Here is a 26,617-nt window from a genome sequence, read left to right as displayed (position 1 = left end):
TTAAGGTAAAGTAAAAGTAAAGTGGTAGCCAGGGAGTCCATGGTATTCTTGGCATTAAAATTTTTTACACATGTGCATAAAACCATCTTCTGATAAATATCAGTTAATTTAATAAATATATAAATATAGATAAATTACTGCTAGAGGATAATCAATATTTTTATTTTTAGCACCGTCCCTGCAATTTTAAACAGAGGAACAATTTTGTTGCCATAGCGCCATCTGCTGTTATATCATGGTACTGTTCTACATGCTCTGTAAGAGGGCTCTAAATGGTATCACACAGTGTCGCTCAAGTCCTCAAGGGTACACTTTTTGTACCTTTAGTATTTATAAACAGTGTATTATTCAAGCTTTACTCAAATTGTTTTTAAAGATTCGAATTTCCAGTAGAAGGACACATTAAAATTCAGCGCTATTTTTGATCATTTTCTGTGAGTCCAGTATTATTAGCCTAGTGGTTGACCTTTTCCTCATGGTCATTAAGAATGCCATTTTACAGCCTTTCAAATACTTCAAGTAATCTCAAGTGGAATTTATTTGGACAATGAAACCTTTTGGTTGACATGCTGGCTCATGGATACAGATACTTTATTAGGTATACTTATAAACCTGGAGTTCTATGCAATTATATAATCAGTAAATCATCTGGCAGCAGTGCAATGCAAACAAAAACTAAAAGCTTCAGGTAATGGTCATATTAAACATCAGAATTAAGAAATACATGCACAACAAATCAGAAACAACAGCAGAAGAGACCACTTCTGCTTCAGAATGACCACCCTCACTGGACCCCCTACAGTTCGCATATCGTCCAAACCGCTCCACGAATGATGCCAATGCCTTCATTTAGCCTTCATCCACCTGGAAAATAAAGACACGTATGTATGAATGCTGTATCATCCCTCAGCACCTGATTGGGAAGCTGACCCTGCTGGGACAAAACACCTCCCTTTGCAACTGGATCCTAGACTTCCTGACCGGGAGACCTCAGTCCGGATCAGGAACATCACCTCCAGCACCACTACACTGAGCACTGGAGCCCCCCAGGGCTGCGTGCTCAGTCCACTGCTGTTCACTCTGCGGACTCACGACTGTGCAGCAATGCACACATCGAACCATATTATCAAGTTCGCCGATGACACGACCGTGGTGGGTCTCATCATTAAGAACGACGAGTCAGCATACAGAGAGGAGGTGCAACAGCTAACTGCCTGGTGTAAAACCAACAACCTTTCTCTAAATGTTGATAAAACCAAAGAGATGTTTGTTGAATAACGAAGAGCACAGAGCGACCACTCTCCGCTGAACATCGGAGGATCATCTGTAGAGATCTTCAGGAGCACCAAATTTCTTGGTTTTCATCCAGCGGAGAACTTCACCTTGTTACTCAACACCAGCTCCAACACCAAGAAAGCCCAGCAGAGTCCCCCATCCTGACCCTCACGACCAGACTGTGTATTAGTTTCTTCCCACAAGCCATCAGGTTCCTTAATAACTGAACTGTACTGAGCACAACACACGCACGCACATCAACTGTATGGACTGTACAGACCTACACTAAATACACCCACTTCCGATATATATCCATCACTCTGTTTACATGCTGTTTTTTGCACACTTTTTACTATTTGCACATTCTGTCTGACATTTCAGTTGATTGATTGCTGTTTTCCACATCCCTGTACAATATCTCAGGTAACTGCTGCTATAACACTGTGTTCATTCCAGTATTTCTGCACACACAATATTGTCTGAACATACAGTATATACACTGGTCAGACTTACTTACTAAGCCCTTAGCTCTGTCTTTGTTTTGTGTGGCACCATGGTCCTGGAGAAACGTTGTCTCATTTAACTGTATACTACAACAGCTACAGTATATATGGTTGAAATGACAATAAAAGCTTCTTGAACTTGAAACGTCTGTTCCCATTGAGTTTGACATGACTGTGACTTGGATAAACTTCACTTTAACACCCAGCTCAAGGCTTATATGCACATATGAATCCATCCTGCTGCTGTAGCTTTCTTTAGGTAATTATTAACAGAGATAAAAAAAATCGTAGACCTTCATGGTCACTGCTCTCAATGTCAAAATCCAGCATTCAGCTCTGGCAGGGACTCATTGTGTCGACTTGTGAAAATGAAGCACGGATTTTCTTTGTAAGAAAAGGATATGGGCAAGGTAGGAGTCTTGGATTTGCTTAGTTGTGATTTGATTTAGACCTATTTTATATGTAGACCCCTTTAAATCTCCTTTAATCGAATATATCCATACAAATAAATATAACAGATTGTGATCTGCAGTGCCTTAAAGCTTTTTGTGTCTTTCATCACAGCAGTTGTGAGAGATGCTTTAGATAAACCATTACACCGATGGATGTGCGGGTCACGTGCAACGTCTCCAGCCTTGAATGTGGTAACCATGGTCACTACGTTACATGTGACATTTATCGAGATCGCTACATAAAAAAATCAACACAGTAAAATAATTGTGTGGATAATTGGTGATCTTATTGATAACACTGAGATATATGAAGCCTATATTTTATTCACATCATTTTAGATAGATAGATAGATAGATAGATAGATAGATAGATAGATAGATAGATAGATAGATAGATAGATAGATAGATAGATAGATAGATAGATAGATAGATAAAGATCTATCCATAATGCACCAAAATAAGTATATATGCAAATCAATACGTTTTAATTTTAATAATGAAACTTTCATTTTAATATGAATCATTATAATAATGTGATGTGTCAGTCAAAAGGTACAGGAATAAGCGAGCGAGTGTGTGTGTGTGTGTGTGTGTGTGTGTGTGTGTGTGTGTGTGTGTGTGTGTGTGTGTGTGTGTGTGTGTGTGTGTGTGTGTGTGTGCCTGCAGGTCAATTAGCACTCATCATTATTCCCAGTCTCCTGGCTCTTAGCACACTGACCATCATATCTCGGATAATATGGAGCTTCTTAAAAAACAAATCATCAGTTCCGAAGTCCTCAGCAGTGTCTTTTGATCAAACTGGTAAGATATATTGCTGTTTGACATATAATTATGTATGATAAACCGCAAACAACTAAAACAAACCTCAATACTCTTTCTTAACCTCTCTTGATCAAATCTCCTACAAGATCCTTGTATTTAATGATTATACTGTAAGCCTACAGTATTTCATGAGCCTTCTGCTCTGTATAAGACTCTTTGACTTCTTCGGACTGTATCTGCAGGTTCTCTGCCTGGACACCGTGCGCTGAGCTCATGGGAAATGCCCACCCAGTGCATGTTGGAGGAGGTGGAGTTTGTGAAAAATGGTCGGTACGGGGTTACCTGCAAGGGCCGGTTAAAATGTGACGAAGTTACCACTGCTGTGAGAATTAAAATGTTCAGAGGTATATGGAACAATATACAGTAATAGCATACGATAAAATAGTTTTATTTGCTTAACCTCCTAAGACCTGAGCTTTGGTTTGGCCTTGCATTTTAGATGTACAGTATGTGGACACCAGGTCGTAGGAAGTTAAAATATGTGTGTGGTTGGGGTTAGGGATAGGGTCCCTGGTTCAAACCCTGACCCGTGTGAAATGTCATACATGCTCTCCATGTGTTTGTGTAGGTTTCCTCCAGGTCATCAGATTTCAAACACGTCTAGTCGAAATGATGACTCTAATGCTGTGTTTTAGCCAAACTTGTAATTCCTACCTACAGTACATAAAAGCCACCAAAACACCCTCTCAACTTGAATTTTGAAGTCACTGACACAAGTCTTTCACAAATACCAGCACACCACAGCCATTAATGAAGTGTTGTGTAAACTCTAAACATGCTTTTAACGTTCTTTACTTATAAATTAGTTTAAAGCAGTATTGGCTTTTCATGAATGAATATACAGGCACAGTACTTTGTTAAATCTCTACCTCTGAGCATATTAATCGCTCTTTCGGAAATCCTCAAAATAATGACTTTTACACCACCAACCAAGCCAGAGTTAAAGTTTCTGGAAAACATTAAGATCGTTTCCAAAGCTTTAGACTTCATCATAAATACATTGATTACTCTCACTCATTTTCTACCGCTTATTCGAACTACCTCGGGTCACGGGGAGCCTGTGCCTATCCCAGGCGTCATCGGGCATCGCGGCAGGATACACCCTGGACGGAGTACCAACCCATCGCAGGGCACTCACACACACTCTCATTTACTCACACACTACGGACAATTTTCCAGAGATGCCAGTCAACCTACCATGCATGTCTTTGGACCGGGGGAGGAAACCTGAGAACCCGGAGGAAACCCCCGAGGCACGGGGAGAACATGCAAACTCCACACACACACAAGGCGGAGGCGAGAATCGAACCCCGACCCTGGAGGTGTGAGGCGAACGTGCTAACCACTAAGCCACCGTGCCCTCCTACATTGATTATTAATGTCATAATTAATGACATTGTTTTCATTACACAATTATATAAGTCAGTTGTGGTTAAAATAGTTAGCAGATCGTTTCATCTGAGATTGCTATGCGTCTGTTTCAGGAAGTTCAAGCAGTCACAAGGCAAAAGAGTTTGTGGAGTTGGCCCTGTTCTACTCGACCATCTGTAAACATGACAATCTGGTCCACATGCTGTACTGCCAGACACGACGCTTTCCTATGTACTTGGTTTTTGAGATGAGCACTCCTGGAAATCTGTTGCATTTCTTATGGAACCTTCGAGAGGTAAGAATTGTAAGAAGCCAATAAATATATTGTATATTTTTAAAAGTGAATAATGTGTTGATTTCCAAAACACAGGGTGGACCTGGGATGTGCCATCAGGAACAGTCTTTTTCAGAGAGATCTGTGTATTTAGTGGCTAAACAAGTGGCAACCGGGCTGGTATGTGTTTTGCAGCAGTGTAAACATACAGTATGCAAGTTGTACTTTCTAAGTGCTATGTGATATACTGTGATATACACGGTGGTTTTCATGCTTCAGGATTACCTGCTGTCAGAGCACAGGCTTGTGCATGGGAACATCGCAGCATGCAACATGCTGATTGGCTCAGGGCTCCTGGTGAAAGTGTCCGGGTTGGCTTTGGCTTTCGAGTCGAGGCAGACAGAGACAGAGACAGTGGGAAAGGAGAGGACAGAGGACAGAGTTCCTTTGAAGTGGCAGGCACCAGAGAGATTACTCAGATTCCCTGTTACATCCAGGAGTGACGTGTGAGTCTACATGATTTATATATTTATATATATAGAGGTTCTATGACTATGTTTAAATATTTATTTATTATTTTACAATCTATTTAATGTTTTGACTAATGAGCATTAGATTTACAGTATGTTTGAAGCTTCCACTTGATGATGCCGAGATTCAATTCTGAGAATTAATTTTATACATAATTTTAGATCAGAGTGCTTAAACCTTTTTTGCAATATAAATCTACACTACTGTATATTTTCTAATCCAATATCTCAGGTGGTCTTTTGGAATCCTCCTCTATGAGTTGATAACTTTAGGTAAGATAATTCAGTTCTATTCTATTCTATATAATTCAATTCTACTATTCTGCACACCTGAACATCAAAACTATGTGCTTTTTAAACATCCCATGCAAGATTTAGTTATTTTATAATCCAGTTATAATGTCCCGGTCTTCCGGGATGGCTTTTCACTAGATTTTAGAGTAGGGATTTGTGTGTGTTTGTGTTCATTCAGCTACAAGAGCATTAATGAGATCGGGCAACGACGTCAAGTGAGGAAGACTACGGTGCATTAGGCGTTCCAGTTCATCCCAAAGGTGTTCAGTGGGGTTAAGTCAGAGTCAGGGCTCTGTGCAGAACACTCGATTTCTTCCACTCCATCCTTGACAAACCATGTGCTTTGTGCACAGATGCATTGTCATGCTGGAACTCATTTGGACTTCTCAGTTCCAGTGAAGGGAAACAGAGGCATTCTATACAATTGTGTTCTTTGTTGGAGTTTGGGAAAGGATTACACATATGTTTGCATTAAAGTGTATTTGGTAGCTGAGTGTATCACGTGTTGACATTCAAGTAAAACGTTGGAGTAGTTCACATAAAGGCTGACAGAATGACTCCTGCCCTGTCGTGTCATCTTTATCATCATCATCATCATCATCAACATAGAAGACGTCTTAGATAGCAGACACCCCTAATTACTCAGTGATAATTGACCCACCAAGGTTAGCATGGACAGGGATCAGTCAAGTGAAGACACAGTGAATAACTTTCACCTCGGGTGATAATCCAGAGACATGCTGTAGGTGATGCTGTGGAGCAGCAGTCAGAACTCATCTCACACTGCAAATTTAGAAGGTTTTTAATAAGTCCCTAATGTCATTTTCCCATAAGTTTAGAATATGAAGGTCAACATAGCCCATGAGCGTAGTATATGTAATGTCTAAAAAAAAAATTCGACCTGAGACAAAACAAAAATGACATCAGCATGATTAAAGACTTCAAATATAATCCTTTATAACAATATGATATCATATAGAATAAATATTCTTCTTTAACATTAAAATCATGTCAGTCTATAGGTTATATCAAGAAATACATTCAATACATACATTAGATTTCACAGTCATTGTTATAACTGGTGTATTTTATTTATTATCTAGTAAATTAAATGCAAATGAAATTAAATCAATAAATAGCAGCTGTTTTTAGAAACAAACAGGTCCTATTGAGAGCCTTCATGTTTCTTCTACAAGGTGCTCCTCCGTTTCCTGAACTGGAGCCTTCAGAGACTTTCCTCCAAACATTGGCCACTTACAAGCTAAAAAGACCCCCAAACTGTGGAGGAGCTCTGTGAGTCAAATCATATGTCAGAAATCTGTACTTTTACTAGTGATCTAATAACAGCAAGGGAACAAGAGACTGTGGCCAGTGAGCTTGCTGAAAGAGCTTGTCATTTCTCCCACAGGTTTGACCTCATGAAATATTGCCGCATGTGGAATTTTAAGGACCGCCCGGCTTATTCTGCGATCATTAAACTGCTGGAGTCGTATATCCACCTGGCTGATACTAAACCCCTCCGTGCAATACAGTGTATGGACATTTCTGAATACAGAAGGAAGGCAGGAGTTCCTCCTTGAGCGTTTAGTGTACATACAAGGCTGTATTCAAAGCTGGTAACTTTATTCCAAATGTAATGCCAATATTTATTCTGGGAAAGTGCTATGTAACTGCTCAGAGAAGGTTACACAGTTGCTCAAGTCAGTTTTCTGGCCCCCAACATCTGAGACAGGGGTTTTTGCATCTAGACTTTTACCTTTAAACACGAAAGCTTGCATTTAAAGCTGATTAGTAAAGAATGACCGAAGAGCCACTTAAAATATGATATACTGTAATATAAAAGCAAAGGACCATAGAGTCTAGTATATTACTAACATTATTGTGTATATATATTCCTAGTTTCGTAAATTTGGTTTCAATATGGCTTCCACCATCATTATTTGTCAGCTTATAGAATAGCACTTGATCCAGCACAGGATGTTATATTATTATTATTATTATTATTATTATTATTATTATTATTATTATTATTATTATTATTATTATATATTTTTATTTTTTTGTATTGCTATTATTTGCTAACATTTATTTAATAGTTGTTATATAGAGTATTGATTCATGACTTTAATTTAAGTTGCTTTGTCTAATTACTAAAATAATGTCAGTATTTGGAAAATTCAGTCTATTCTCCACTAAAAAAAATCCACAAGGTGGAAAAATAAGCCGACTGAACTCTGATCCACTGTGTTTTCTTTTTATTTTAAGTATTGATCATCATTTTATTGATAAGCAGCATCTTGAATTAATATGCTGTTTTTTCGGTATTTAAAGGATGTTGCTATTTATTCATTCGATAATAATCTTATATTATTAGAATTAAAATATTAGAATAGTAGAAATATTGTATTGTATTGTATTCATTTTATAGTTAGATGTATGTGTTTAATGTTGTTTTCATGATAATCCTATATATATATATAGTTGGGAATTTATAGCTCAGAACATGAATATCAGTGAAACATATAGTTATATCACAGCATGGGTATACTAAGACAACAGAGCTAGACTTAACAAGTTAAGCTGATATCACACAAGAGAAATGGGCTTAAGTTTAGAAAGAGTTTTAAATAAACTCTAGGCAATCTCTGAAGGGGGGGGATCTTCATTTCATAGGACCACAATCTCAAATTCCCAGAATGCAAAAGATTTTACATTGTTTGCTGCACAAATTGGTCTCTATCATAGTTAAAATGCAAAAATTTTCTAAATCATAATTAATCCAGAAATCAAAAGAATGGTTATTCGATCATTAGCCTTAATAATACCGTAGTGGCTTCTATTATGCATCGCTGCCTACAAAGCTGACCAATAGGCACTGGCAGTAAAAATGATTTGAATTAAATGAATCAAACTGATCTTATTTTTAAAACGTCAGTGAACTAATAAAAGAACACCTTCTAACACCGTTTAGTTTTAGTTTTACTATGAAGACTACGTCAACATTGTTTCACACTCATGCTTTAGGCTCTGTTTTTAATTCCCTTTTAGTAAAATATTTTATCCACCAGTATGAAAATCCCGATTATGATACATATATGTCTACAAAACATTGTTTGCTTCAAATGATTCTCACCTATTTTCCCTCATAAATAAAATTGACCAAAATACCGTCTTCCCACAGCATTTGCGATAGAACGCTTGATACATTTCCAGACTCACATCTGAAACCTCTGTGAACGCTACACACGGTTCACAGTTCACCCAAACACAAAAGTATTTTGCAGTTAGCCTTTTTTTTTTTTTTTTTTCTTTAAACAAACTGATCAGTCCTGTAGATCAGGCAGATTTCATCACTGCAACCCAAAGTTCATCACATCAACAACAATAATAAAAAGAAATACAGCATACAATGTCCAGAGGGATTGAACAGGATTTGATACTCCAATGCAGCAAAGAGCAGATGCTTCTGTTGGGCCACATGGGCTAACTTCAAGCCCGGAGTGTTTGGACAACACATCGTAGCCAGTTACACTTTACAGCTCCATAGGGACATTGGGAACAAAATGTAGGACACTGACCATAGCAGATAGTACAGACAGACAGGAGGGAATGAAGAGCAGAAGACCATAACAATACCTGGAGGAACGACAAACGATAAATGTTAAATAGCAATATGGCTGCTTTTAACTGAATATAATGGTTATGGTTATCAGGCTTTCTACAAATTCCCTCATTACACATGTATTTTTATTATACGTTAACAAAATAATATTTTGTTTATTGGCTTGAGCTACAGAGGTTTTCATTCCTGAAACTTCCACCAACAGAACATACATCGCAGTTGACATAGTCCTTGTCTTAGTGTTATGGAGGACTGGATTCAATTCAAGACAACAATCAAACAGGGTAAAGGCCAGTTTACACCAGGGACATGGCATCAAGCATCGCATGAGGACCTGCCCATGATTTACACTCCAAGAAGCAGAAACTCAAGCAGAAACTCCATAGAAACCCTCCACAATGGGTTACATTATGTGCCATCTGGAGTCAATGATGGAATCAAATTGTGCAGTTTTGAAGCTTAAATTTGTTCGAATTGTGCAGTACGGCAGAACTGGAGCCAGAGAAAGAAAAGTAAACACTGCACAGTTGGTCCAGTTCACACCTGTGTGTTCTCCTGCTGGATGCACATGAGTGTGCTCACGAGAGATATTACCTGAAGAGCAAGTGGTATATTAATTTTCAGAAAAAAGCTTTGAGTCATGACTAACCGAGCTATCTAGTACATTATGTTAATCAAAGTAATGCACGTATAAGTTGATAATGTAATATACAGACTGAATATGCACTGCTAAACAGCAGTAATCTTACCAAGCTGCTCCACAAGTTAGCTAAAGTCACTAGCAAACTGTTATGAGCTTTATCTAGTGTTAGCTGCTTTGCTTTGTGTCGTCATGTTTTTTTTTACTCTTAAAACTGCAAACAACTCTGAGCCAATGGTCTGTACAGTTTACAGCTGAACAACATATCTGTTCGTGATGACCAAAACTCAATCATAAATCAAAAATAAACACATTTCCAAAAGATAAGTTGCTGAGATGTAACTTAAAATAAGTTTACCTCGTTTTCGGTTCACCCAAATGGAAATGGGAAGGTTAAAATGTGCAGAGTAGCCAGCCAGTAGAGGGCTTTAGAGACAGTTTGGCTCTACTTTTCCACCCCTGTTATGTAATGGTTTAAGTCCACCCATATATACAGCCATTAGTCATTGTTTTGGCGCCCTCTTCAGGACTATTTCGCAAAAACATTTAGTCAGCACCTATTATGGTCTTCAATTTGTTCTTCTATCCTATTATATAATCCTGATTAGCTTTGGGAGGGACATTTATACAGAATGCTAGATGTGGTTTTTTATGATCTCTTGTACTAGACTTATTCCAAAATTATGGATAATCTCTCCCTTAAAACATACAGAGGGCTTGGCATGACTCCTTGATGCAATGCTTAGTGACACATCCAGTGTGAATTCAGGAATAATAGAGTTCAATAATTAATGCAGTAACTCTGATAACAGTGACTTGATTTCCCTCATTGCGAGAACCAAAGGTGTATACAGTACAGGAAACTTGAAATAAACTTTAAATGATAGTGTGTAAATACAACTTGAATTTGTACAAGTGCAATTTAAATTTATGTCGTGTTAAACAAAGTAAAATTTGAGCATTTGTACCTCCAGCATAGACCACCTTTTTCCAGGCCTGTGACTCCAGCACCCGGTCATGAGGGTAAAGAGTCTGGCTGCCCATGAAGACAATCATGGCTATAGCAGTGAGCCGGAGAACGGTCATGTTCCCTCCAGTCAGGAGAGACAGGCAGGCAAGACTGGCAGACGAGTAGATGCACGGCAGGCCACGATACATGAAAGGAATGCCTGCAAATGATTTTTACACATAAAAATCCAGTTTGTTTGGAACTTTTGTATCTAACAAGAAACTTTTGTATCTAACAAGAATTTCTGAAGTTAAGGGTAACTTCCAAAACTTCGAAAACAAATGGGTGATGGGCATTTATCAGCATTTGCATATAAGTATGACGAAAAATCAGCAAAATCTAAGATCTGAAACATTCAGGGGGATTTGGAAGGGAACGACGTCCTGTGTTGTTATTTATTCAAATACAGAAACAATTGGCTAAGAAATAGCAGGAAATGTCAGGTTTCCTCACCGCTGGAGAAGAAACAAAGCCGAATAAACACAGAGAGCATGTAGCACATGCATAGGACATTGTCCAGGATGTTGGAAGTCCTTAAAAGCAGTGATGTCGCTATTCCAAATGTTGTGAAATCTGCAAAGTCATCCAGTTTGGCTCCTGTAACACAGAAGTCACAGATGACTGCATAGAAATCTTCTTTCCTCACTATGCTAAGATGGCTATTTTAATTCTATTTTCATTACAGTAATAAACAGGAATGACAAGAATAACAGGTGCTCTGGCAAGGACTGACAGCAACAAGTCATTTATCCTCTCACTGTATTTTATGAAGGTGTAATTTCACTTCAGTGCCTCTGACATTGAAGACTTTTTGGCAGCACCAGGTTATAGGAAATTTACAAGTCCGTCTCACACCATTTTGTACCGTTTGAATTAGGGCATGTTTTGCTCACTGCCACATGAGTGCACTGGGATTCCAATCTGAAGGTCAACCATTTCAGCAATGTTAGATATGCTGGCAGGCCAAAGGACCATGGATAAAGGGGACAATTGGAGTCAGAGCCTGCTGAATTAGGCAGCCTAATATGTAAAAAAGTGATTGTTTGACTGGCAAAAAAGGGAAGTTGGAAGAGGGCAATACGACACCTCATACTGTAGCAATGTCACACATAAAAACCAAGCTGAGGTCACAAAGCATCCAAAAAGGCAGAGTACTATGAGAGCAGCACAAAGCTATTTCAGGCATCTGTGCAAACGTGATCACAATTACACAGGGTGAGGATCTACAACGGTTGTTTAGGCTCACAAAGTAAGAAAATAAGTATTAGCAAACAAAAAAAAAACTTGTTTAACCTACTACGACCTGGTGTCCACATACGTGGACATCACATTGCATCTAAAAATGCAAACCAAACCAAAGCTCGGGTCTTAGGAGGTTAATCCTTGTTTATAAAGGAGTAATTCAATTATGGACAAAGGGACAAATCTGAGGCAAATAAGCATTAAAAAAACAGCATGTATAAGAAAGTACAAGTAGGAAACTAATCTCTGCTTCAGGTTGACTTTTGCTACAACTTCTAACTAGTCCTTAAAGCACAGTTCACTCACCTAATGTGGAGCAAGCATTCAGTTGCCTAGCAACCGCGCCATCTGCCAAATCCAGCAGGTAACCAATCAGCACCAGCCAACATGCAGCATAATGGTGCCTATGTGGAGAAGGATTTAGAGGTGAAGATTGGGTTAGAAAACAACAGCATTTTTAAAACATGGAAAAAAAAATTAAATTCTTTACGAGTGACTCTGGGAATATTAATCCACTTTATGTAAATTATATAACGGTCGATGAACAAACGTCTATACGGTTAGAAGTAGTAGTTATAGTTGTATGTAACACTCAGTTACATACAACTTATATACAACTCAGTAATAAAACAATCAGTTTTACTTTAATTTTCGTCCACTAACACCTCACCCATTGAGACTGCTGAGAATGGAGGCCATCCCCATGACCATGTTGGCAAGAGACAGGGCATTGGCAGCATTTTTGCGAGCGAACTCTTTGAGCTGGACCCAACTGGCCCGTTCGCTTAGGAACAGTTTGCTGGTGCTCTGGAAAAAGCCTGAGACCAAACAGGGGTAATGATTACACAGCGGCTGTTATTTTGTCACTGTTATGCGATGAGCTTACAGTACAAAGGTGAAAAAATCAGGCACTAAGCTGATCCAGTTCAAAACAATGCACAAATACATGCCCAGAAATAGTTACATTTATCTATCTAAAGCTTTGACCTATTTACACATCCCTACAACAATCCCCAAAAATATTTTCCTAGATATTTATCTAGATATAAGATAATAAAGTGCTGTTTCTTGGAACAACAAGCTGATGGTTCACCTGCTGAAAAGTAGAGCTTCTGTCATGAACAGAAAATTGTCAGTCCGTAACATTCCATTTACATACAGTGTACAGTGCATCCGAAACAAATGATTCACAGCGCTTCACTTTTTCCACATTTTGTTATCTTACAACTTTATTCCAAAATGGATTAAATTCATTACTTTCCTTAAAATTCTACAAATAATACACCATAATGACAACATGAAAGAAGTTTGTTTGAAATCACTGCAAGTTTGTTAAAAATAAAAAATGAAAAAAATAAAAAAAATCACATGAACATGAGTATTCACAGCCTTTGCGCAATACTTTGTTGAAGCACCTTTGGCAGCAATTACAGCTGAAGTCTTTTTGAATATGAGGGTACAAGCTTGGCATATTTATTTTTGGCAGTTTCTCCCATTCTTCTTTGCAGGACCTCTAAAGCTCCATCAGGTTGGAATGGGAGCGTTGGTGCACATCCATTTTCAGATCTTTCCAGAGATGTTCAATCGGGTTCTAGTCTTGGCTCTGGCTGGGCCACTCAATGACATTCACAGAACTCTGGAGCAGGTTTTCAGGTATGTCTCTGTACATTGCTGCATTCATCTTTCCATCGATTCTGACTAGTCTTCCAGTTTCTGCCACTGAAAGACATCCCCACAGCATGATGCTGCCACCACCATTCTTCACTGTAGGTAAGGTATTGACCAGTTGATGAGCGGTTCCTGGTTTCTTCCAGACATGACGCTTGCTATTTAGGCCAAAGAGTTCAATCTTTATTCCAGCAAATTTTGTTTCTCATGGTTTAGGAGTCCTTCAGGTGCCTTTTGGCAAACTCCAGGTCAACCATCATCTGCCTTTTACTGAGGAGAGGATTCCATCTGGCCTCTCTACCTTACAGGCCTGATTGGTGGAGTGCTGAGAGACGGTGGATCTTTTGGGAGGTTCACCTCTCTCCACAGAGAAACGCTGGTGCTCCGTCAAAGTGATCATCGCGTTCTTGGTCATCTCCCTGACTAAGGCCCTTTTCCCCCGATCACTCAGTTTGGCCAAGCGGCCCACTCTGGTTCTGGTGGTTCCAAACTTCTTCCATTAAAAGATGATGGAGGAGACTGTGCTCATTGGGACCTTCAATGCTACAGAAAGTTTTCTGTACCCTTCACCAGATCTGTGCCTCAATACAATTCTGTCTCTGAGGTCTACAGACAATTTCTTGGACTTCAAGGCTTGGTTTGTTCTCTGACATGCACTGTTAACTGTGCAACATTATATAGACAGGTGCGTGCCTTTCCAAATCATGTCCTATCAACTGAATTCAAGGATGATCAGTGGATACCTGGGCTCAATTCTGAGTCTCATGATAAATTCTGTAAATTCTTATATACATGTGATTTTTTTTTTTTTTCCGTTTTTTAATTTTAATAAATTTGCCAAAATTTTATACAAACTTCTTTCACGTTGTCATTATGGGGTATTGTTTGTAGAATTTTGAGGATAATAATGAATGTAAACCATTTTGGAATAAGGCTGTAACATAACAAAATGTGAAAAAAGTGAAGCGCTGTGACTATTTTCTGGATGCACTGTAAATATAATATTAGCTGCATAAAAAAGAAAATCACAGCTAGTCATGGGTAAAGCATCAGGAAAATAAGAAATGTTCTTGACCTGCTTGTCATTAAAAATTACATTTAAAGAAAAAAAAGCTGAAGAGTATGGTAGGTTTAACAAAAATACACAAACCCCAAAGTCAAATGAGAACAGCAATCAATAACTTTAGGTCATTATAGAAAGGTATGACTGTGTTAGCCATCCAAAATTTATCTATAAAGTCATTGAGCATCTGCTTTAATGGTAAACAAGATCTTATATTTGAGGTGGTGGGGGGTACAGTTAAATCACAAAGTTGATTCTTTTTCAATAACAGCATGACAAGTCTTGTATTTATTCCATTATATAGCTTTTCTATAGAAACATTGGAGTATTAGAACCAGCGCAGTAATAAGCTATGATTTGGCAGCACTAATGCCTGAGTTCCACTGTTATAGAAAAGTAATCAACAAATTCTGACCAATCAAGATGTGAGATTTTCACAGAGATGTGGAGTTCTACACATTTTGAAATATTAAGGCTTGATCTTCTGAACTCAAGTAATCTGTCATACTGTAACTCCCAGCTGTATAAACAATGAAAAGAAAAGTTAAACTGAAAACTGAAAAAGAGAGAATTAGTTAGAATGAATTTTTGTAAGAACCAAGTTACCGATAAATCTGTCAATAAAAGCTGCACGGTGAGAAGAAATAAGACACTTTTACGTAATATTCTAATAGCGAATTAAGACACTATGGTTTTTATTTAATATCATTCCAGTGCATATATCCACTTCAAATTTATACACATAATGTCTTTCAACTTTAAACACAACCAAAAAGTAGATACCAAAAAATGATCATTATTACTTTAATGTAATTGTCAATTTAAATAATGTAGATGTTTAGAAGCTTTTGGAGAACTAAATTTTGGTCCATTCCTCTTAGAATATCATCTTAAATATCTCCCGGTTAATTGGACTCACAGTAGACTCAAACTGCTCTAAAAGTTTTCACTGGGATTAAAGTTAAGAGATTAGAGGCGTCGGTTATTTTGGCTGTACCACTGGGGCCATTTTCTTGTTTAAACCTCTATCTACTTCCTGGATTCAGTTTCTTGGTTGATAAGATCAAATCCTGCCCCATTATATCCCAGTACATCGCTCCATTCATGTTTCCTTTAATAATGTGTAATGCTCCAGTACAGTGTGCATAGAAACCAGCCCTGGACTGGTCTAAGAACTCTGAAGCTGTCTACAAGAAGAGCCAGAACCGACTACTTTCTGAGAAGGCTGAGGTCCTTCAGCATCTGCAGGACAGTGCTGAAGATGCTCTATGAGTCTTCGGTAGCCAGCAATCTTTTTTGCTGTTGCATGCTGGGGGAGCAGATTGAAGGCAGTCAACAGACTGAACAACGGATGTTTTTTTATCCTTATGGCCAGTTGATGATGTGGGGGTGGAGCCAGACTCTCTGACTGTAGTGTCAGAAAGAAGGATGTTGTCTGAGATACTTGCCATCTCACACAACATCTTCCATCCACTCCATGATGTCCTGTGCAGAATTATGAGCAGACTCATTCAACCAAGCTGGTCCTGAGAGCGACACAGGAAATCCTTCCTACCTGTGTCCATCGGAGATTATAATTCTTCTGTGCAACAACATATCTTACTGTGCAACAATATACCTTTTCCTGTATAGTTATTTAAATCCTAGTTTTATTTAAATTTGTTGTATATATATATTATCTTAGCGTATACAGTATAAGTCTCAATTTTTGTATTCTTATTTTGGTGACTCTGATTTTGGTCAATTGGATTCTATAATTTAATTCTCCCACGTTCAAAAAGCTGTTTTGATTTGCATAAAAGCGCTTTTGCAAAGGAGTTTTGTTTGCTGTTTAGGAACAGAGATAAGAGTAGTGCAGGTCATCGCTTATTGTTCTCTGTGTAACTGTTGATCCTGCTGCTTTCAAGTCATCCTGCAACTCTTTTCATGAGCCTCCTGGCTTCGCTCTAACCTTCTTGATCATACGAGTGTGTTGTGGCTCACATGTCCTGAGGTCATTAATTGTGGTTCCATTTTTTTTTCTCCTTCCTATGTATTTTTTTTAATATGGCATCTGAAGATTTCAAAATGAAGTCAAAGTCAAAAGACGTGTAAAGCTGAAGTGGATATATGCACTGGAACTATATTAAATAACAAAAAAGTATACAAATACAGACTTCCCCTTATTGTATGTACTGCTTTGATGATATAGAAGCCAGATGTTTTAAGAAAATGAAAATGATCAATATTGCCATGATAATGTCCCATTAGATAGCTAATGTTAACAATACATTATCACTACTCATGAATATGAGTTATGCACAACCACCGACCTGGGTCATACAGCCTTCTGTTAACAGAAATTTATTCCAACAATCTTTATAACTGTTGATTGTCATTTCAAGTGATTATTGCTAAGACAACCCTTCTGCACATTTTGCTGTCATGCATATAAATGTGTAAAATAGGAACTATATTTACAGTACACCCTGCTCAGAAATGGCACAATTGAGAGCGCTGCATAATCACCGTCCTTCTAACAGGGGAAAAAATGTTGGATCATAACTGTAAACAGCTTTGGGGGGGGGAAAAAGATTAGACACAATAGAACTCTTCTTGGCATCTTAAAACTGCTAACTGACTTTGTGCCACTGAAATGCTGCAAAGGCTTTTAATGAAGAAATACAAAGATTTTTTTTGTCCTTCAGCAAATCAGTGGGTATAAAATATAAATAGAGTTCTTCGTACACTGGATAATCATATTTGCTTAATGGAGCACACACATACAATTAAATACACAAAAAAAAAACTGTAGACATAATGTACATACATTTTAGCGTGAAACCTCAAATGATCATCCTTTTTTTTTACCCTAAAACATCATAAGACACAGTGACTTAAGCTCCAGACAAAAATACAGATGGGACTTGTTTTGACCCCAATGCAATTGTATGCACTTCCAAGCTTTTTGATAATGTATCCAACAATCACAGACAATGGCTATATTATAATAAAGTATGTCTGGTCAAGAGCTCCATCATCAATAATTCTGTCTGGAGATTTAGCACATGAATCCAGTGTTTCTAACATTATTCATTATCAGAACATATCAGAATCCTTATGTACAGCTGATCTGCAATTTTCCTTCTACACAAAACACTTAAGAGTAAAAAAAGCACAACTTTATTCCCTATCAATAACGGCATTTTTTTTTAATCAGATGGGGTAGGCTGGAGGCATGCAAGGACACATGCAGAAATGGCTTTCGTTCAATAAACTGTGAATAATTCAAGTGTGACAATAGAGAACATGTAAACTAAGTGACACAATTATCTAGAATCTTGTTTTTTATATATATTTATATATATATATATACCTAACAGCTATACAGACATCAAGAAAGTTTAATGCAGGGTTCCTACTATTGCGTTTTGCAACCTGAACTTGACGTGATTCCAAAGCCAGTCGATTGCAAGCGACTCTTCATCTGAAAGAAAACAACCAATCAGACACAGCACAAGCCAACAGCACATCATTCACCAAAAATCTGCATGTAACGATTTAAAATTCAATTGTTCTCTTTACTTTATTGTGATCGGACCTCACCAGGCACGTGATTAGGAAGTACAACTAAAACCTAAAACACATTTTGTCTATGGAGCTGGTGAATACTGAAATCATTCTAAGATGCCTTATAAGAAATAGGACAAATGTTAGCCAGGCTGCATGGCATTGTTTTTTTAAACAACTATATTATGTACAGCTATCATTTAATCAGTTTTGGCTGGTGAATTCAGTTGCTTGGATACATTTAATGGTACTGTAAATTCTTGTAATAAACTGTGGTATCCCTAGAGTAATAAAATTTAGTTACTGTTATTTACATTAACAGTAAATAATATACTGCTTGCGCATCATATTATAACATACAGCCAAATTACTATTATGTATAGAAGGAAATGTTCGGTGGCTCACCGCTCACTCACAGTGCAATACTATAGATGATGGTTGATATTGCTTTTTTTTCCCTTCGTTTGAGTGTGTAAAGCCAGTGTCAGAGATATATGTTAAATCATATTTATCATATCAAGTAGCTGTTTTACAGACTTTAACATTTTAGGAATCTTCACAGCCCCAATAAGAAAGTACTAAAAGAACACTTCTTTAATCTATTTCTATGTATACCTAAGTTATACTTGCTAAAGAAGTTCTACTAATTTGCTAAATCCTGCTGGGTTATGTCTTCTGTCTTCTTTATTGGACAACAACCAGACATTTCTCACTGAGGCAATACAGTGTAATACAATGTTTTAAAAAGGCAATACAGTGTTTTTATACCCAAATGAGCAAAAAAGACATATGCACAGACAGATCATCAGTAAATACATGCTGATCTGCATAAAAACAAAAACAAATCATGTCCAATTAGGCAGGGTTCAAGACATACAGAATGTAGAGGAGCAGTGTAAACATTAGCCAAGCATCTTACTCCTCCCCACCACCAGATGTTGAAGTCAACAGAATCCCAAACATTTATGTTCTGTTCTGACTCCCCAGTATATAAACTTATCCAGATCATTCATTCATTGTGAAGTCTTGCCAAGCACGGCAGTTGTGTAAGCGCACTGTTGTCTTACTGATTATTTACACAAAGTTTGACCCATGCATTCTCTCATGGTTTACTGCCTTGGGTTGTCTGATTGTACATTAATGTTAATGGCAATTAAATTTGTGAGTTTAATTAATATGATTGGACGTTGTATTTTATGTACCACTGAGCATGGATCTTCACACTGTCTGAGTTTTATTTGATACAGAAGACCAGCCTAACACCATGGACTATGTAGAAATCTGGGATCTGATTTCAGCCCTTGCTTCTAGCAGATCTTCATGGAGGAATTCATAAGCATCTAGCACAAAAAAAGGTACCATTTTGTAGATAGTTTCAAAAGTAGGATTGGGGAAGAGTGTCCAGGAATACAGGAATCCCTTGTAAACAGTTAGTTCCAGTGGTTCTCCTTAGACAATAATGTCACTAATTGTGTCAAAATACTCAGTTTGGAAACATAGAAGGACCACCTTTTTTCCCACAATTTGCCGGGTATGTATAGCTCTGCCAAAAATCTCCACTGCCTTAGGAACAACAAAAGATTAGGCAGGTCTTTAAACATTATGGGATTCCTGTTTCTGAGAAAGTAGTGCAGATATCACACGTCTTGAGAACATTCACTCAACAACATACCATCAATGTCAGTCATTCATCCAGCTTTCATCCACAAACAAATGTTTAAAAATGTTTTAAAACGATCACACGTTTCCAGTAACCAATACCACTAGAGCTGTTACCAAACATGGTCAGAGTACAAACAGAAATGCTTCACCCACCCGTCAACTGACCTCACATGCTTCAAATAGGATACCATCTTGCATTAGTTCTATGGGCTGGTGAACTAAACAAAAAAGTATATGTGTATATATATATATATATATATATATATATATATATATATATATATATATATATATATATATATATTAAAACACCACCGCATGCAAGTGCCACAAAAGCGGACTCCACCAATTGAATCCCGCGGTTCTGAAGAGACAGCAACACTTTAGCACTGAGGACAGTGGCTGCTGAGGGTGGCTACAAGGCAGGGCAGCAGTCCAGCACCCCAAGCACCTCCCGTACCCTTTAGTGACACTGCTTCCACCCTTACCCTGCTTTTCCACTTAAATGAAAGAGTACTTAAGTTTTCCAGCCACTTCCTGATTCCATGCTTTTGTCACTGCACTGCACATGTGCACTGCAGCACGGGTTTCTACACCGGTGGAGAATGAGAGCACCCACTAACTCTCACATGCCACTTGTTACTCCGAAGCATCCCACTCCAAAAGGCCACCTCCCACCTCCAAAATGCCCTTCAGCCAAGTGGGAATACCTAAGGACATCCTCGCCGACCAAGGCATGCCCTTTGTGTTGAAACTAATAGTGGATCTAGGTCGATGGTTGCAGGTTAAACACCTCGGGACATCCATCTACCACCTGCAGACGGATGGACTAGTGGAGCAGTTCAACCAGACACTGAAGAGGATGTTGAAAGGGGTGGAAGACAACCGCCCTCTTCCACTCCATTGTCGACTTCGTCCTAGACATGCAGGGCCACATCAACAAGGTGGGCCTGATGGTACGAACGCACATAGAGGCCACTCAACAAGACCAACAGCAAGCCTACAATCGGTTGGAGGGGCTGATCTTGTGCCGAACAGAACCCCTTCTTGGATGGTGGACTGTCAGCAGACTTATCGGGTCCAGAAAGCCCACCGTCAGGCTGTAGAGGAGAAAGTGACAGAGATGCTTCGTGACAGCTTCATAGAGGAGTCTACTAGCCCATGGTCTATCCCCATCGTCATTGCAACCAAGCTGGACAGGACCATCCGGCTCTGCAACAATTTCCGTAGTCTCAACCAAGTCTGGGACTTTGACAGCTACCCTCTCCCCGGATGGATGACCTAGTGGAACGACTGGGTAGGACACGGTACATATTCACCCTGAATCTGACGAAAGGCTATTAGCAAGTGTCACTAGCCCAGGATGCCTGGTCAAAGATGGCCTGCACCAGCGGCAGCAGACACTAGCAGTACTGAGTCTTCCCTTTTGGCTTACATGGGGCACCCGCCACATTGCAGTGTCTGGTGGACATCGTCCTGTGGCCCTATCGGCGATTCACCGCTGTCTACATTGATGATGTGGTCATCCACTCTCTAAGTGGTCCGACTACCCGTACCACCTGGGGAAGTTCTTGGGAGCCCTCTGGAACTCCAGGTTGATGGTGAACCCCCACAAGTGCCATCTGGGTTGGGCCAAAGCCCAGTACCTGGGGTAACGGATCAGCCTCGGATCGGGTCTCCTTAAACAACAAGAGACGTTCGAGGCAGTATAGGAATTACTCCGGCCCAATACGAAGAAATAGCTGCTTTGTGGCTAACTTCTCTATAGCCTCCCCTCTTTCAGACCTAACCAAGAAAGGTCAGGATATTTTAGAGTTTTGGAGACTTGCTTAAGTATGTTGTGGTCTTGGGGTGAATTTGTTGGACGGCCTAACCTGGCCATGTTGGCAATTGTTTTAGAGGTTTTGCACTTGTAAATGATTTTCTGGACAGTAGAATGATTGATTACGAATTATTTTAAGATCTTTTATATCCCTTACCAGACTCATAAGCATCAACAATCATCTTTCTGAAGTCCTCTGAGAGCTCTTTGGATCTCAACATCGTGATACCTCTCACTTTAACAAATAGAAGAAAACCAAACCAAATATCTGAGGTTTAAACAAGGCAAGCCTCCTTCAAAATGTTCTGTAAAAATGTTCTAATAATTTGCACCTGCTGTGATACACCTGTAGGTAATTTTATCTATTTTAAGTACAAATAAATGTGGGGGTGTCCTTACATTTTCCTCACAAGAAATTGGATTTTTTTTCAAAAACACATTTTAGAGATCACTTAAAAAAGACTTTTCTTTGGTTTTATTTGTTTAGTTATAATTACTTGAATCTTCAAATATTATTAAAATGACCAAATGCCCATATGTTTTATGGGTCTCACAAAAAAAGAAAAAAAGAAAAAAAAAAGGACTCCAATCTCTTATCAGAAATTGCCAGCAATCCCACCTAATCACACCAAATTTCATTTTTGTCATTACTCAAATCTGTAGTGTCTTCTTTTTCTCAGGGGCATTTGTCTGGAATGAATAGACCAGGAGTGGTCTTGCTTACCTTGTGAGGAGGGAACTCAACTACAAGTGACTGGGCCGTTGCATGCTATACCTTGTGGATTGGGAGGGTACTGCCCCGAGGAACAATCCAGGGTCAGATGACATTCAACCCAGCTGGCCATCGCGAACATCCAGACCGACCTGCTCCCAGGCTCAGGGATAGGAGAGGTGGTTTGGCTTCAGGAGCATCAGAGGCAATGTCCTGAAACGCTTGAACAGCCAACCAGCAGATGTCACAGTCCCCAGAGTTTTAATATGACCTATGTCAAACATTTCTGGTTCACTTCCTGGCTCCCACGTATAGAACATGCCAAGATCATTCATTTATTGCAAAATCTTCCCAAATGGTTATGTAAGGTTTAAACTTGGCTATCATAGTAAACATCCTTATGCTTTACTTGTTTACTTTTTCAGATTGTCCTTCGACCTTATTGTACTATGACTACTCATATTCTGGCTACTGCTTGTTCAATGCCAAATGAACTTGAAATGGTTTGTAAAATCACTATGACATTGTGATAGAGCACCTCTGCACATGGCTCTTCACTCCCTCCCAGGACTGGTCTGTTAAACTCAGATAAGTCAGATTAAGCTTTTTGTGCATTTCTGGAAGGCTGTCTGGTGTGGTTTCCTGGTAACAACTATTGAATTGGAACTGCATTAGTGACCAATGAGCAAGTGTGAAACACAATCCTGTTATCGACATATTCTGGAAAACACTGAAAACAAACTAGCAACATAGTTTGCATAAAATGGTTAAAATAATCACAAAATGGCTTTAACTTCTACAGACAAACAGCATAAAGATGTGGTGGAGCTGTCCACAGCACATGGCATCACATTCCCATATCCCTCCCCAACCCCCATCCCTTTTACAGCAGTAAACAACAAACAAACCACAGAACAACTGCAACTGCTATAGTATATGACACGGTAATTAACATGCTATCTAATCTTAAAGATTGGAATGTTTATGGAAACCATACCAGAGGATGGAGTTAACAGGATCATGGTGGTCTTTTTGGTCTCTATGCACAGCACAGCACCTGAAAAAGACCATATAACTTGTGTTAGTACTGTATATATTTATTAACAGATCAGCATCTCATGGTATGTATGTGTTCATTAGGTGAATCAAGCAGAAAAGTCCAATTTGTTCCTGCATTTCCAAGTCATTTATTTCTCCCTTATGTTAAAACCCTAAACTGAAAAGACAGAAGAATTATGGTTAAGTGATAGAATCTACTATTATCTAGTTTCAATATAGATTCACTAATGCACACTGAGTTCATTGTTACATTAATGGAACCAAGTTGAGATGAAAATATCGGATTTTTTTTTATTATTTCTAAGTGGCCAATTCTGGTCAGCCTGTGGCCAGTAGAACTTCAGATTCCTGTTCTTCACTGATTAAAGTGAAACCCAATGAGGTCTTTTGCTGTTGTAGCCGATCCAACTCAAGGCTCACCATGTTGCGTGTTCTGAGATGCTTTCCTGCTTGCCATCGTTGAAAATAGTGCTTATGTGATTTACCATAGCATTTCTATAAGGTCAGCCCAATCTGACCATTCTCCTCTGACCAAAGGCCTGCCACTCACTTGACGGTGTCTACACAATTAATATTGGTATATATTCTGAATTACTAAAACTAGCCCGCCTGGCACCAGCAACTCCCAAGATCATTGGATGTGTTAGAATTTCACAGTATATCGCCTAGCTGATTACTGACACATGCCTGTCAGCACATTGGATCAGGAGAAAATTGTGTAAGGTAAAATAATACAAGAAGAAATTGTGAAATTGTGACAATCATTTTTCTTTCTTATTTTGCTCCATTCTATATCTACTCTTTAGGCTGTAATAATATAAATGTCAAACCTAAGCAAAGAGGTTTTATTAATCATTTTTTATACGTTGGTGACCTGAAAGCATTTGAAAGTTAGAAACTTAAGCATGACAAGATTGTACAAGAGGGTAGCGCTTAATATGCATGAAAAACATGTTTCCTGATATAAATGAGTCATTATGTTACGTGTTATTATATCATTTCTTACCATGGTAGAAACATGCAGATTCATTTTTTTTTCTATGTTCAAACCAAAAAATGTATTTTAAATGGCCTCCAGGCAATGAGATTATTATTATATAATTATTATATAATTATAAGGAATTATATTCCAACAAATAATGCAAATAGGGTTTTATAAAGCATGCACTTAACAAAGCAAGCAATCAGATAAAGCAATTATATAAATCAAGTCTTTTTTTTAAAGTCAAGTTGCAATACTTGTAATACTTGTAATACTAACACTTGTAATACCAGTGCAATGAGTGCCTGTGATATTTACTCTTCCTTGAAAAAACTTCCTTGCTCGACTGTAGCGTCTTGATTTAACTGTTCATTATTGGCTTACAGCGTTTTTAATGAACCAGCGCGGTGTGTTTATTTATATATATAAAGTAAATATATATAAAGTATATATATAAAGTATATATATATATTTATTTTTATTTTTTTTACTTTATACCCGACTCAAAGTGCAAGATGGCGCGTGCACATACACACCCCCTCCACTCCCCCTTTGATGCGCGCGTCCTCGCGTTAAACTGCGTAACAAAGTGCGGCGCGCGCGACCGACCTGATGTCTCGCGCTCCGCTTTCGCCATAAGTGTAACCGCGCATCAACCGTGCAAGAAAAGCGGACCTTTATTTCCTTGTGTTACAATAAAATACGACCGACCAGATAAAAACGTTAAACAAGCACGAGAACGGATTGAACGTCTTAACGATTCCACACGAGTAGAAAGAGGGCGTGTTTCTATTATTTACACTAAATAAATAAACAAATAAAATAAAAAAAACACACCATACTGTAAATAGCTACGGGTTTCTTTGCTCAGCAACACCAATGGCGTACATATCTATGAGGAACACAGCCAATAAATCTGTCTGTCCGTCTCCTACCTTACAGTCATATAATAACAACAACATTATTGTAAACACATAATTCTACATTTCCTCACACCTGCTTACATTTATAACACGAAGCTACATTCAAAACAAGCCGAACAACTTTAAACTTTGATTAATACGCTATTAATATCGACATTTAAATTAATTCATGAATATATACATATACATATTTATATTTACATTTATTTATATAATGCGACACAATAGAGATAAAAACACAAATTAAGACTAAGATTGTTTTATTTCAGGCTTATTTTTCTGTATAAAACTTACCAGTAAGGATAAAGTGCAGACTTTTTAAAAAATAATAATAATAGTAAAAAATACTGTCGCGATGTGTCTCCAGGTAGATTTGATTTCTCCAGGCCAAAAAAATATCCTTTTTTTTTGTTGATGTTTTTTTTTGTTGTTGTTTTATTTTTTTTAGAAATGTTTCCTCGATGAAGAAAAAGCGTCAATTATGTCACTTGCTGCGCTTCCATCACCTGTCAGAACCAAAGGCATTCACGATTTCAGCGCGACACTGTTTAAAGCTACAGCCCGATTTGCTGGAATATTCCACCGGAAATGACGCCCAGGTTCCTTCTAGATTTTTCTACGATGCCTGGATGACGCTCCAGAACCAAACTAAAGACAAAACTAAGTACTGCAGCGAGATTCCGACTATTTTCCGACCGACTGTCCGTATATCTGAAAGTCAGGCAAAAGTTCTGAGCAAACTCAAATTATTGAGCTGGAAATTTATTTAAATCATCTGGCAACAGGGGAAAAAAAAACAACAAGTTTACACACCCCTGTTCAAATTGCATTTGTGTGAAAAATGAATGAATGAATGAATTAGATAATTTAAATAAATAAATAAATAAATAAAATAACACTCCCAGGCTCCCTGTTCCTAATTTTCCATGTTTTTCAGCCCTGTGTTCTGTTTCCGAGTTCCCCGGGTCGACCCTGGGCTCTGCTGAATATACTTTTTTAATATTTTTTTCATTCTATGTCACCTATTTGTTATTAAGCATCTCCTGCATTGGCATTCATCTCTGGGGAGTCTGTGTCATGACACCGATCGTTTAAGACGTCCGTCCGCCTTTAATGTCAACCGTATTCCAGTGAAAAACAAA

The 26,617-nt window shown here is 38.3% G+C and overlaps 2 protein-coding genes across 11 annotated transcripts; one reads left to right on the top strand and one right to left on the bottom strand.

The window, feature by feature from the left end:
• Positions 1 to 574: 574 nt before the first annotated feature.
• On the bottom strand, positions 575 to 26,079 carry tmem269 (transmembrane protein 269). 8 transcript variants are annotated; one of them, XM_027144593.2, is made up of 10 exons: positions 25,770 to 26,079; positions 23,509 to 23,568; positions 22,575 to 22,782; positions 18,168 to 18,232; positions 17,227 to 17,281; positions 12,706 to 12,853; positions 12,342 to 12,439; positions 11,247 to 11,390; positions 10,753 to 10,953; positions 9,165 to 9,738 (listed from the first exon to the last, which is right to left on the bottom strand). In XM_027144593.2, the coding sequence occupies exons 3-10, from the start codon at positions 22,651 to 22,653 to the stop codon at positions 9,548 to 9,550; spliced, it is 981 nt and encodes a 326-aa protein (XP_027000394.1). In that variant the 5' UTR covers positions 22,654 to 22,782; positions 23,509 to 23,568; positions 25,770 to 26,079; the 3' UTR covers positions 9,165 to 9,547. The 8 variants fall into 8 exon arrangements, with proteins under 8 accessions (XP_047662909.1, XP_047662907.1, XP_027000394.1 ...); XM_027144594.2 differs by having other exon boundaries at positions 22,575 to 22,732; XM_027144595.2 differs by lacking the exon at positions 22,575 to 22,782 and having other exon boundaries at positions 25,770 to 26,078.
• On the top strand, positions 2,040 to 7,102 carry si:ch73-206d17.1 (tyrosine-protein kinase STYK1). 3 transcript variants are annotated; one of them, XM_027144584.2, is made up of 10 exons: positions 2,108 to 2,188; positions 2,343 to 2,422; positions 2,898 to 3,032; positions 3,236 to 3,397; positions 4,538 to 4,719; positions 4,795 to 4,878; positions 4,978 to 5,204; positions 5,461 to 5,501; positions 6,719 to 6,815; positions 6,931 to 7,102. In XM_027144584.2, exons 2-10 carry the CDS (start codon positions 2,380 to 2,382, stop codon positions 7,100 to 7,102), a joined length of 1,143 nt encoding a protein of 380 aa, XP_027000385.2. In that variant the 5' UTR covers positions 2,108 to 2,188; positions 2,343 to 2,379. The 3 variants fall into 3 exon arrangements, with proteins under 3 accessions (XP_047662900.1, XP_027000385.2, XP_047662899.1); XM_047806943.1 differs by having other exon boundaries at positions 2,168 to 2,188; positions 2,346 to 2,422; XM_047806944.1 differs by lacking the exons at positions 6,719 to 6,815; positions 6,931 to 7,102 and adding an exon at positions 5,701 to 6,571 and having other exon boundaries at positions 2,040 to 2,188.
• Positions 26,080 to 26,617: the final 538 nt, after the last annotated feature.

The sequence above is a fragment of the Tachysurus fulvidraco genome, chromosome 23, assembly GCF_022655615.1.
Source record: "Tachysurus fulvidraco isolate hzauxx_2018 chromosome 23, HZAU_PFXX_2.0, whole genome shotgun sequence".
NCBI classification, from domain to species: Eukaryota; Metazoa; Chordata; class Actinopteri; order Siluriformes; family Bagridae; genus Tachysurus; species Tachysurus fulvidraco.
Note: the sequence above shows the minus strand (reverse complement) of the source record. Positions and strands in the feature narration are given on the sequence as shown.